The following is a 13,571-nucleotide window of genomic DNA, read 5'->3' as shown; positions in this document are numbered from 1 at the left end:
AATTAAAGACTTAAATGTGAGGCCTGAAACCATAAAATTCCTAGAAGAAGACATAGGCAGTAATTTCTTTGATATCAATCATGGCAACATTTTTCTAGATATGTGTCCTTTGGCAAGGGAAACAAAGCAAAATTAAACTACTGGGATTACACCAAAGTAAAAATCTTCTGCTGAGCAAAAGAAAGCATCAACAAACAAAAGGGCAACATGCTGAATGGAAGAAGGTATTTGCAAATGACACAGCCAATAAGGGGTTAATATCTAAACTACATGAAGAACTTAGATAACTCCACACCAAGTAAACAGTAATAATAATCCAGTTAAAAATGAGCAGAGGACCTGGGTAGACATTTTCTCAAAGAAGACATTCAGATGGCCAACAAACGTATGAAAAACTGCTCAACATCGCTAATCATTGGGAAACGCAAACAAACAAACAAACAAAAAAAACCGCAAAGAGATGTCACTTCACACTTGTCAGAATGGCGAAAATCAAAAACACAAGAAGCAACAAGTGTTGGCGAGGATGTGAAGGAAAAGCAAACCTTGCGCGCTGTTGGTAGGAAGGCTAATTGGTACAACCACTGCGGAAAACAGTACGAAAGAAGTCCTGTTGTCTCTGTGGTGTTTACAGCTGCAGGATCCACGCAGCGACTCGACCCCACGGGTGTGTGTCCAACGCTGGGCCCACTGGATGGTGGCTGCTGTTATTACCCCTCCCTCGGGACCCCTGTGTGTGTAACTGTCCTGGGCATGTGTCCCACCGCTTCCGCTTTGCCCATCCGGACAGCACCCTCCTGAGCTTCCGTCCTCCCTCGAGCCTCTGGTCACAGGGTTTTATTACAACTCACACAGTGATGGCGAAGGATGGTACCACTCAACGACAGTGGCCCATTCTAACTTCCTAGTAGGAGGAGAAAAACAAGAGTAAGAAAAAAAAAAAGATATAAGAACTGCGTCTCACCTACATTATAAGAAAAAATGATTTCATTAATTTTTAGGCGAGAAAACAAAGCCCTTCACTAAACTTCAACGAGTAATCACGAAGCTACTAACAAAAAGCTATTACCGTTCATTTAAAAACCAGAAACTGTGGCATTTCCCGTCTGCGGCAAGGGGGTCAGTCCTGAACAACTGGAAGAGACTCGCAGGCCACCAGGGACCCCAGATGATGCTCTGGGAATCTCTGGTGTGCCCTATGAAGCCTCCCACGCAGGGACGCTTGCCTAGAGCCTAGTCATTTGTAGCGTCCAGCTGGGCCTCCTTCAAACGTGCTCAGGGCTGACACAGCCCTCGGGGCACACATCCACCCACCCTTGTTCACAGCAGCAGAGAAAGTGATAGGTCAAAAGGAAGAAGACATCCTATAGAGCAGGAGAGAGAAGCCCCGCCCACTTGAGGGTGTCCGCCCTTGGGTGCAGAGCTGTCTTGGAGATAAATGGATGTGTCGCTCTCCGGGAGTTGAATCTATATAACCACAAGGCGGTGGCTGAGCACACTGGCATCCGAGTGGTCACACGATGCTGATCATATCAAGTAACCATGATCACAGCGGAGCCGCAGGAGTTATAAATACACCGCCACCGAGCCCCAACTGGATAACAATTGAGTAATGACAATAGAAATAGCTCACACTCCATAGGACCATCTTTCCCCTTCCCGAAGAACTCTTCTGAAATCAGCAGCCTGGCAATGGAGAGATGGCCAGAGCCGGTTAGGGGAGAGCTTCACATCTTTCAGAAGATGGAGAAAGAGCTTCAAGCTAGAGCCGGGTCCCCAGTGCTCGAGTACCATGCTGCCTTGGTCACGGGAGACCTGGGCCGTCTTGAGCTGCTCATGAACGAGTTCTTCCAGGATGCCAATGTGGTGTTCGAGATCAAGAAGGATGAGATGGAGTGGCAGGTGAAATCCCCAGCCACGTTTGGACTGTCAGGTACCCCTCTTCCTTTAAAGCTCGGCTAGTTGCTTTTCAGGAGCCACTAACACTCCGCTGGACATGTAAGTCCAGGGTGTAGACCGCTCACGAGGCCGCCACATTTCACACACTCGAGCAAAGGATGCTTATAAGTGAAATCTGGTTTCTGAGATGCGAGAAATCAAATTAGAAAGGCCAAAAGGATGGTAAGAAGTGCCCATCTGATGCTGGAAGCGTCTCTTGTCTTTCAAAGAGGGCATCGGTTTGGGTGCTCGCCTACCAGTGCCTGCACCTGGAATCCGGGGAGGCAGGAGACGGAGAAGGAACGCCTCGCGTCCGAGTGCTCCCGGAGCTGTCCCCTGGCATGTAGCTCGGCTTGAGGGCCTTCTAGGAACCTGTGAGCACCACAGCTACAGCAGGGTGGCTGGGGCACAGCCAGCATCAGCAGAGGGAGAGCCCTTAGCAGGTGCTCCGCCCGGAACCCAAGGGAGCCGGAGAACGGGGGAGGGAGGGGAAGAAATCAGAGGTCCCTAAGTCGTATGTCTGACCGCATTCTTGTAGCCTGAACACTGCTATGTGCTGAGACCCCCCCCAAGGAGAAAGACACCCCTTTACCCCACTCGGGATGGTGAGACTTCCTGACCACCAGGCTGTTGCCAGGGCCTTCTTGGCTGGCACTCCGCACAGGGCACCCTTTTCCCAGGGGGTCCAGATGCAACACATTTACCACGAGGGTTCACGCGTTGGCACAACAGTTCTGCCAGACTAAGGATTTGAGACGCTGCGGTCAGTGGGCCGACGGCCAGCGTCCCGTGTCCCATGTGTCTGACCTGTGGGCTCCGGCAGGCAAAGAATGCGGAAGGTCAGTTTCCAAAGAACGGACACCGTCTTGTTTATACCCCACACAGGGAGAGGGAAATAAACCCAAAACACGGCCAAAGGGCTATACTCGTCCTCCTGAGCTAGGAAGTCTACTTACGGGGTCGGGGAGGGCTCGGTGAATTATTGAATGCTCGATTAATGCTAATTTTTTAAATTACGTACCACCCAGCCCTGGACACACTCAACCACACTCAAACGTTGCAGTTTCAAAGAAGTGTTGACTTTAACCCATGGTCTGAATCCAAAGGCTTCTTCCTTTTTTCTGCCTTAATCTTTCCACCTCTGAGTTCTGCTGGGTTTCTATGGTGTGGCACGCCCACACAACAGAAAGTTAGGGCAGGCTGACGGAGAAGGCGGTGAGCTGTCACCGTGGATGGGGCAGCCCTGAGTGCCAGTGCTGGCCTACGGCCTCCATGCGGACCGGGAAGAGAGGGTGGGTGGCACTCAGGGCTGCGACTGTCCGTGCTCCCTGGGCTCAGCCACTCGACGCTCCTTGCAGCTGACCACGTGGCAGAAATGACCAAACACGGCTTGCGAACAGCACCCTCTCCCCCATGAGAACTTCCTGGTGGCCAATCCCAGCCCCCCCTGAAGGGAGTCATGGGGACGGAAGTACACCAGCAGGTTCACAGGGCCAGCCCCCCAGTACCTCGGTGCACCCAGGACGGAATGCCAGTCGCAGTCCAAGGACAGCGTTGGCATGAGGAGCTGACGTTTGGAGGGATGTGCCACGTGGGGAGAAGCCTGTGTCCACGTTCCTCCCGGTGGCGGAACCAGGACCGGGGAGTGGGCGATACAGGCAGCTGATTCGGGCTCTGTGGTCCACACAGCTGCCTCAGAACTCGGGTTTTCTTGAAGACCTTCAAGAAAGTGGAAGCCTACCACCATCTCCCAGGACCCGGACGGAGGTGCTGGCCTCAAGCTCCGGCTGAGCTCAACGCCCAGCCCAGACTCCTTCCTTCAGTCCTTGGGAAGACTCAGGAATCCAGGGGTGGGTGAAGGGAGCTATGGGGTGGGTGGAGTTGGGCTGGGAACTTGGTGTGCCCCAGAGAATGGAGTCTGGGTGCTCCCCCCCTTCCTTGCCCTCCCTAGCCCAGGAAGTAGACTTCCTAGCTCAGGAAAACGAGTCCAGCCAGAACCAGGAGCAAGAACGTAGACCACCGTTACCATCAGGGACCATATGCATCTATCCCCCTCCAAATCACGCCCGGTCTTCACTGGGAAGGGCAGACCAAACCCGTGCGGGCCCACATGCCAGGGCCCAGCTGGCCACCACCTTCCACTGCCGGGATGACAGGCACATCCCCCACCTAAGTGTGCAACAACCTTCGGGCTGGGCCTCGGGGACACAGGGCAGGCTGGAACCCTGCACCACAAGCAGGTAGGTAATTATGAGTGGTCTTTCAAAACCTGCTCAGCATGGGTCCCAGGAAGGAGGTGGCCTGTGAAAAGGGTCTCCTCTGCAGCTCATTACAGCCATGGTATCGATTCTTCCATCATTATCAGAAGGCATTCCTGCCATGTGAAATCCTGTCCCTTGAAGTGTATTCACCAGGGACTGCTTCCCCCATTTCCACAAGCGCTCCTGGCCGCTAACAACCTTCCATGGGCCTTTTGAAAGCCCAAAGTTTTCAGAGAAGTACAATGTGTAGCACCTGCTCCATTCATCCGTCAAGAAAGAGCAACCCTATACACACACGCGCACACGCACACACACAACCCTAAAAAGCGCAAAGAAACAAACCAGAATTGTGCTGAATGTGGACACCACATCAAAGGGAGCTTCTGAAACCCAGTGGCTTCCAAGAGGACTAAACTTTCTAAGGCCTTTCCTTGAGCAACCTTGGTGCAGGGGGTCAGTTTGTTTCGCCGACTGTCTTCTCCCGCTAATGATAAAGGGATAAGTTTGGGGTTCAACGAGAGAGAGCTGGATTCCAGAAAAATCCACAGCTCACTTTCCTCCCTCAGGCTGTCCCTAATTCAGAGCCTGGGAAATGTGAATTCCTGGCTTACGTTCTCCCACCATCCACCTACTTGGCCGGCTCTCCATTCCTCAATTCCTCGCCTCGTCCTCAGTCGCCCCCCTATTTGGCAAGACCCCTCTTGCTTCTCAATACGGTCCACTCCCTCCGGCTCGGTTTTGGCCCCTATTAACCTTCTTTTTATTCCTTTTCTCCCTCCTGGGTCTTCATCTCCCTCTCCTGGGCCTCTGAGACTCTCCTCCCCACTTCCTACACTTCAGTTTTCCTGGAGATCTCTCTCTGCCCCTCTGCCTTTGTCTTTGCACCTGTCACCCTAGGGTGGGAGATGGCCCTTCTCCTCTTCTCCTCTTCTCTTGTCTTGTCTTCTCTTCTCTCTCTGTGCGCCTAGCTAGATCTGTGCCTCTAGCTGGAACTCACTGGCGTTCTTGGTCCCAATACATACCTCTATATCGTCTATCTTTCTTTATGTACCTACGTGTCCACCCGGTAGCTACTTCTAAGAGATGGTTTCACGCTAGCTGGGCCTTAAGGGACACGGCCCCCCACCGGTCCCCCACTCACTGTACCTCTCCTCTCCCCCAGGCCTCTGGACCCTGGAGTACAAGCGTGAGCTCACCACGCCTCTGTGCCTCGCTGCGGCCCGCGGCCACACGGCCTGCGTGCGCCACCTGCTCAGCCGCGGCGCGGACCCCGACGCCAGCCCCGGTGGCCAGGGAGCCCTGCACGAGGCCTGCCTGGGGGACCACACGGCCTGCGCCCAGCTGCTGCTGCAGCACGGCGCCGACCCCGACCTGCTCAGCGCCGAGGGCCTGGCGCCCCTGCACCTCTGCCGAACCGCCGCCTCGCTCAGGTAAGGACACGCGGCCCGGGCGGGGGCCACAGACCCTGACCCCATCCGGGGCCAAGGCTCCAGAGGCCGGCCACGCCCTCTGCCCCTGGCCCCGCCTCCAGGCTCCGCCCCAGACCCCGCGGCCTCCGCCCCTGGTCCCGCCCCCGATCCCCAAGGCCTGCGCGGATCCTCAGGACCCAACGGGTCCCCGGCCTGGTCCCTGGACCCTGAACCCAGCCTCGTCCTGTGTCCCAGAATCCGGGACACACCTCGCGCCCTCACCGCACCCAGACTCGCGCCCCGGCCCCTGCCACCTCCGGGGTCCCCGCGGTCCGTCACGGCCTGCTCCACCTGGTCCCCCGCCCTGACCCCGGACCGCGACCCGCCCTCGGTCCCCACTCCCCACCACCCGCCCCAGACCCCGGCCCCCACCGTCAGCCCCAGACCCTAAGCCTCTGATCCCCGGGCCCGGGACCCCGGATCGACCTGAGCGCCTACCCCAGCCCCTGCGTCGCGACTCACACCCGGAGCCCCTAGGACCCCAGACCCAGACCCCACCGCTCCCGGCAGAGTACTGGATCCTTCTTGCGGCCCAGACCCCCGGCCCCCAGTTCGCAGCCCTGGACCCCGGCTCCCCTGGCCCCCCGGCCCCCAGTTCGCAGCCCCGGACCCCGACTCCCCCGGAGCCTCGGGCCCCAGTTCGCAGCCCCGGACCCCGGCTCCCCCGGCCCCCCGGCCCCCAGTTCGCAGCCCCGGACCCCGGACCCCGGCTCCCCCGGCCTCCCGGCCCCCAGTTCGCAGCCCCGGACCCCGGACCCCGGCTCCCCCGGCCTCCCGGACCCCAGTTCGCAGCCCCGGACCCCGGCTCCCCCGGCTCCCCCGGCCCCCAGTTCGCAGCCCCGGACCCCGGACCCCGGCTCCCCCGGCCCCCCGGCCCCCGGGCGGGTGTAATTAGCGCTTGATTGCGAGCGCGAGGCGGGAGGCGCCGCACCGAGGTAATGAGCGGGGTGATCACAGGCCTGCAGACGCCGGCGCTGACGAATGCTAAAAGGCCACTGGCGGCGTTGGAGGCTGAAAAATTAGGGTTTTTAATGATAATTTTATGCAGAATAATTGTCACAGTGTGACATAAATGGTTAGCTCCTCGGGCGGGGCCTCGGAGTCCCACAGGAAGCCGAGCTGCGCCCCGCGTTTTCGGGCGCCTGCCCAGGGCCCGGGGTTCGGGGAGTTCTGCAGCTGCCGGCCGACCCCCGCGGCTCCCCTTGCGGGGTGTCTGTCCCCGCGGGGCCCGCAGAGTCCCGGGAGAGGCAGGCGGCTTGCGTTTGCTCGTCGTGACACTCCGTCAGTCAAAATGGTCTGGTCCCTGCCCTCGGGGTTGCGATTTTCTATCACGGTGGTGGGGATTAAACAAAACCACCGTCTCGAGAGCAGGCGGGGCCGCTGGGCTCTCGGTGACCCAGGCGGGGCCACCAGCGACCAGTGTCACTCGAGATGAGAGCAGGGACTGAGAAAGACGTGAGAACCACCTGAGGGTGCCTGAAGGAAAAAATATGCTAACTATACGTATATGTCCTTTTACAGTTTATTTACGTAGAGAGAGAGAGCGCGCACCTGCAGGAGCGGGGGAGGGGCCGAGAGAGAGGGAGAGAGAGAATCCCAAGCTGGTTCAGCACAGCCAGAGGCAGAGCCCTACCGGGGACTCGATCTCACCAACCGTGAGATCGTGACCTGAGCCCAGATCAAGGGTCCCATGCTTGACCCCCTGAGCCACCCAGGCACCCCCTAAACATAGACTTTTTAAAGCAGCTCTCCTCAGGTGTCATTGGCATACAGTAAATTGCGCCTGTTTTAAGTGCGCAATTTGATAAATCTGGACCTATGCATCCACGACAATATGCATTCACGAGATCATCCCCACAATCAAGGGAGAGAGCACACCCATCACCGTCAGACGTTTCCCTGCCCCACTGTTATCCCCCCTCCCCTCCTCCATTATTATCCCACTAATCTGCTTTTCTAGCCCTATAATTCAGTCTGAATTTGCCAGTGTTTTACATTTTGTCTGGCTCCTTTCATGCAACGCGATTTCTTTGAGATTCAGCATATTGTGCCGTGGATCCCTAATTCACTCCTTTCCATTGCTGAGTGGTATTCCCCGGTATGGGACTGCCACAATGTGTTTATCCGTTCGTGTGTTGAAAGACACTTGATGGTTTCCAGTCTGGGGCTATTACCAATAAAGCTGCTATGAACATTTGTGTACTAGCCTCTGTACGGGTGTCTGCTTCCATTTCTCCTGGACGTGTGCCTAGGGGTGGAATGGCTGGCTTGTATGCGATTGAAAGACAACCTTTTAAGAAACTGCCAAACTTTCCAAAGTGGTTTGCCAAGTTGCACTCCCACCAGCAGGGTACGAATGTTCTCGTTGTTTCACATCCTCGGTAGTGGTTGCTTATGGAAACTCTTTAACTGTAGACCTTCTAATAGGTATGTAGAAATATCCTGTTGTAGTTTTGAGTTGCAATTCCCTAACGACAAATGATGTTGAGCATCTTTTCATGTACCTATTTGACATCCATCGGTCTTCTTCAGTGAAGTGCCTGTTCAAATCTTGTGTCCCCCTCCCCTTTTTTTTTTTTTTTTTTACATTGGGTTGTTTTCTTAAAATCTGAGATTCCTTTATATATTCTGAATACAAGCCCCTCATCAGACATATAATTTGAAAATATTATCTCCCAACCTATGGGTTGTATTGTCTTCTCTTAAAAATGCCTTTTAGGAAAATAAATGCCTTTTAGGGGCACCTGGGTGGCTCAGTGGGTTAAGCATCTTCTCAATTTCAGTTCAAGTCATGATCTCACAGTCCTGAGATTAAACCCCCACCTCAGGCTCCACACTGAGCATGGAGCCTGCTTGGGATTCTCTCTCTCTCTCTCTCTCTCTCTCTCTCTCTCTCTCACACACACACACACACACACACAAACATAAATAAACATTTTTAAATGCCTTTTAAAGAATAGCAATTCTTAATTTTGGTGGAATCAGCTTGTCAATTTTTTTTCTTTAGAAATTACCTTGGGTTATAATATCTTTAAAAAAAAAAAAAAAGTCTTTGCCTAACCCAGAGTCACAAACATTTCCTCCTAAATTTTCCTCTACAAATTTAATAATTTTACATTTTGCATTTAAGTCTGTGACCCATTTTTTTGTTAATTTCTGCATATGGTGTGAGGTATAGATCGAAGCTTTCTTCTTTGCATGCACATGTCCGAGTGTCCCGGCACCATTTGTCAAAGGGTCTTTCCTTTCTGCCCTGAATTGCCTTTGCACTTTTGTCTAAAATCAACTGACTACATGTGCATGGGTTTATTTCTGGACTCTCTTCTTAAGTGTACACACAGGACAAAGCCTGACTGATTCAACTGGTAAAGAGCCACTCTTAAGTTCAGACCATTTATCACTTATGTACACCGTGAAAAGAGGATTGGCCAATGGTGCCAATGCCTCGTCCCACACACCAAGAAGGACAACTCCTGCCAAGACTTAGATCAGCAGGGGTTCAAGACCTTTGCTTGCACAGCCTGTGTGGATACACACAAGGTTACCAGAGCTCTGTGGTAGAGCCATTCCTCTATATTTGTCTTCTATTTTATTGGCCTGTTTGTCAATTTTGACATCAGTACCACATTGTATTGAATACTAGAGCTCTATAAGAAACCTCGAAGTCAGGTAGTGTAGGTTCTCGGGTGTCGTTCTTTGTCAAAGATGTTTTGGCTATTCTAGTTCCTTTGCATTTCCATGTAAGTTTGAAAACCATTTTGTCAATTTCTATTTTTTTTAAAAAAAGCTGCAGGGTTCTGACTGGGGTCAGAATCAACCTTGAATCTCCCCAGTTGACCCATAGATCAATCTATAGATTTGGGGAGAATGGACATAATAAACACAAGAAATGTCTCCGTTCCTTTAGGTCTTTAATTCTCTCTGCTGTGTGTTTTACTTTTCAGTGTACAGGGCTGGCACATATTTGTCAGATTTCTCCCTAAATATTTATTTTTGGTGCTTGGTAAATGGTATTTTTTACTGTAAATTTTTGATCATGTGTAGCTATTATATAAAATTAATAATTTATTTGTCCATATTGATCTTGTATCTTGCAACCCTGTTAAGCTCACTAATTGTTCTCATAACTCATTGTAAGTTCCGTAAGATTTCTATGCAGGCAGCTGTGTGATCTTTGAATAAACATAGCTTTACTTCTTCAGCTGATGCACTTTATTCTTTATCCTGCCTTATTGCACTGGCTAGTATCTCCAGGGCAATGATGAAGAGAAGTAGTAACAGCAGACAACTTTTCTTGTTCCTGATCTTAGAGGAGAGCCTAAGTCTTTCACCATTAAGTAAGAGATTAGACATTGGATTTTTGTAGATGAACTTTTTCAGATTGAGAGAGCTCCCCTCTATTTCTAGCTTGCTGAGAGTTTTTATTATTAATGGATATCGAATTTTCTCAAATACCTTTTCTGCATATTTAGACATGATCATACAGTGTGTTTTCTAGTCTGTTAGTATAATGATTTATATTGATTGTTTTTCAAATGTTAAACCAACCTCGCCATCTTGAGATAAACTACACTTGATCATGAATATTATCCATTTTAATAAATTATTGGGTCTGATTAGCTGGAAAAATTTTAATCTGTATCTATGTTCATGAGAGATATTGGTCTGTAATTTTCTTTTCTTGTAATGTCTTTATCTGGTCTTCATATCAGAGTGACACTGGCTTCAAAAATGAGTTGGAAAGTGTCTCTTCCTCAACCATTTTCTTGAAGAGCTGGTATAAAATTGTCATTATTTCTTTCTTAAATGTTTGGTAGTGGGACACCTGGGTGGTTCAGTCGGTTGAGCATCTGACTCTTGATTTCACCTTGGGTCATGAACCCAAGGTCATGGGATTGAGCCCCATATTGGGCTCCATGCTCAACATGGAGCCTGCTTAGAATTCTCTCTCTCTCTCTCTCTCTCTCTCTCTCACTCCCCCTCCCCCACCCCTACTCACACACTCCCTCTCTAAAAAAAAATTAAAAATATATTTGGTAGCATTCATCAATGAAGCAATCTGGGCCTGGAGTTTTCTTTATGAGAAGGTTTTTAACTATTAATTCAATTTCTTTAATAGCTGTTGTACTACTGAAAATATTTCTTCTTGGGTGAGCTTTGATAGCTTGTATCTTTCAAGAAATTTATCTCTTTCATCTATGTTGTTGAATTTATTGGCATAAGTTGTTCTTTATTATCCTTTTAATTTTTTTTTTAATTTTTTTTAACGTTTACTTATTTTTGAGACAGGGAGAGACAGCATGACGGGAGAGGGTCAGAGAGAGAGGGAGACACAGAATCTGAAATGGGCTCCAGGCCCTGAGCTGTCAGCACAGAGCCCGACGTGGGGCTCGAACTCCCAAACTGCGAGATCATGACCTGAGCCGAAGTCGGATGGTTAACCAACTGAGCCACCCAGGTGCCCCTTAATCTTTAAAAGCTATAGTATTATCACCACTCTCATTCATGATATTGGAATTCATTATATTGTTTCTTTTATTTTCTTCCCTGATCAGTCTTGTTTTTTATTTCATTGATTTTTTTGTTTGTTTGTTTACTGTTTTCTATTTCACTAACTTCCACTATGGTCTTTATTATATTTCCTTCTTTGATTACCTTGAGTTTCATTTGCTCTTCTTCCAGTTTCTGAAGATAGAAACTAATGTCATTGATTTGATTTTTTTTTTATTTTCTAATATAGGCTTGCTTTTGGTGTTGTACATGTCCCTCTGTGTATTACTTTAGCTAAATCCTGCAATGCTAATGTTATATTTTCATTTTCAATCTATTTTAAATTCTTTCTAATTTGTCTTTGGATTTTTTTCTTTGAACCATAGTTATATAGAAGTGCGTTATTTAGTTTTCAAATACTTGGGTATTTTCCAGATATCTTTCTAGTATTGATTTCTAATTTTATTTCCATGTGGTAGGAGAACTTACTTTGTATCTCTTTACTCCTTTTCAATTTGAGTCTTCTTTTATTATCCAAAATATATTCTGTCTTTGCAAATGTTCCATGTACACTAGACAGGAATTTGTATTCCACAGTTATTGAGAGGGGTGTGAGAGGAGTGTTCTGTATATGCCAAATGAGTCAAGATGCCTAGCACTGTCATTTAAGACTTCTATACCTTTCTGTTTTCTGCCTACTTGTCTTACAAGTTATTGAAAGAGAAGTGTTGAAATCTCTGACTATAATCATTTTGTCTATTTCTCTCTATAGTTCTATCAGTTCTTGCCTCAAATATTTTGAAGCCTTGTTATTAAGTACACAGATGTTTAGCATTATTATGTAGAACTGACCTCTATCATTATGAAAAGATATCTTTATCTCTGGTTTTATTCTTTGCTCTAAAATCTACTAAGTCCCCTATTAATATATCTAGTTGATGTTAATATAGATTTCTCTCGAATGGTGTTATCATAGTATATATTTTTCCATCTACATGAGTTATCTATTGCTGCATAAAAAATCACCATAAACTTAGAGACTTAAAACAACACGCATTTCTTATCTCAAAGTTTCTGTGGGTGAAAGTTTGGAAATTGCTTAGCTAGGTTTTCTACTTCAGAGTCACTCACAAGACTGCAATCAAGATGTCAACAAGGGCCAGGGTTTCATATGAAGGATCAACTGGGAAAGAATCTGCTGCCAAACTCATCAGCAGAATTCAGCTCCTCAGGGACTGTGGACTGAAGGTCTCAGTTTCTTGCTGACAAATGATTGAAGGCCAACCTCAGTTTTTGCCTTTATTTTTAAAGTAGATTTCTTGTTGGCAGCCTGTAATTGGATCTTTTTTTAAAATCCAATCTGAGGGGCGCCTGGGTGGCGCAATCGGTTAAGCGTCCGACTTCAGCCAGGTCATGATCTCGCGGTCCGTGAGTTCGAGCCCCGCGTCAGGCTCTGGGCTGATGGCTCAGAACCTGGAGCCTGTTTCCGATTCTGTGTCTCTCTCTCTCTCTGCCCCTCCCCCGTTCATGCTCTGTCTCTCTCTGTCCCAAAAAATAAATAAACGTTGAAAAAAAATTAAAAAAAAAAATAAAATCCAATCTGATAGTCTGCCTTTTAATTGGATGTTTACATCATTTACACTTAATGTGATTTTGATATGGCTAGGTTCAAATCAAACATCTTGCTATTTTTTTCAATCCATTCTTTGTTTACTGTATCTTCTTTTTTCTACCTTCTTCTGTATTAATTAAGGAATTTTTATGATTCCATTAGTCTCCTTTTTTGACTTATTCTATAAAAATTTTGTTGTGTTATTTTAGTGGTTGCTTTGGGGTTTATAGTGTATACATCTATATCCGCCTGCTCTCAAGTATTAACTATACTATTTCATATAGAGTACAACAGCATACTTCCATTTCTCTCCTCCTAGCCTTTGTGTTAATGGTATCACATATTTTACTTCTACATACAATTCCTGCAATAAATTTTGTCTTGTTCTAATAGCCCATACTCTTTTAAATATATTGAAAGAATAAGAAAAAAAGTTTGTATGTTTACCCAGGTAGTTCTTATTTCCAGTTTCCTTCATCTCTTTGTAGAGATCAAAAATTTCACCTAGTATCATTTTCCTTCTGCTTGAAGGACTTTCTTCAACATTTCTTATAGTGATGAATCCTTTCAGTGTCTGTGTGTTTGAAAAAGTCTTTATTTCACCTGTTTGAAAAGTGCTTTTTTAGGTAGAGAATTCTGGGTTGACAGGGTTTTTTTTTTTTCTTTCAGTGTTTTAAACACATAGCTCCACTGTCTTTCAACTTAACATTTTTTAGTGAAAAGTCTTCTGTCTTCTTTATTCTTGTTCTTTTGTAATAATGTCCTTTTCCCAGCTTAAAATTTTTCTCCTTATCACTGATT

The 13,571-nt window shown here is 48.2% G+C and overlaps 1 protein-coding gene across 1 annotated transcript in view; it reads left to right on the top strand.

Annotated features, from left to right (window-relative positions):
* The first annotated feature begins 1,692 nt into the window (after window positions 1-1,692).
* ASB18 (ankyrin repeat and SOCS box containing 18) overlaps window positions 1,693-13,571 on the top strand; it is a 42,272-nt gene continuing 30,393 nt past the window's right edge. Inside the window, exons 1-2 of the mRNA XM_030326017.1 lie at window positions 1,693-1,933; window positions 5,362-5,629. Of these exons, the coding sequence (XP_030181877.1) occupies window positions 1,693-1,933; window positions 5,362-5,629 (509 nt within the window). The remainder of the gene's footprint in view (window positions 1,934-5,361; window positions 5,630-13,571) is intronic.

The sequence above is a fragment of the Lynx canadensis genome, chromosome C1 (assembly GCF_007474595.2).
Source record: "Lynx canadensis isolate LIC74 chromosome C1, mLynCan4.pri.v2, whole genome shotgun sequence".
NCBI lineage: Eukaryota > Metazoa > Chordata > Mammalia > Carnivora > Felidae > Lynx > Lynx canadensis.
Note: the sequence above shows the minus strand (reverse complement) of the source record. Positions and strands in the feature narration are given on the sequence as shown.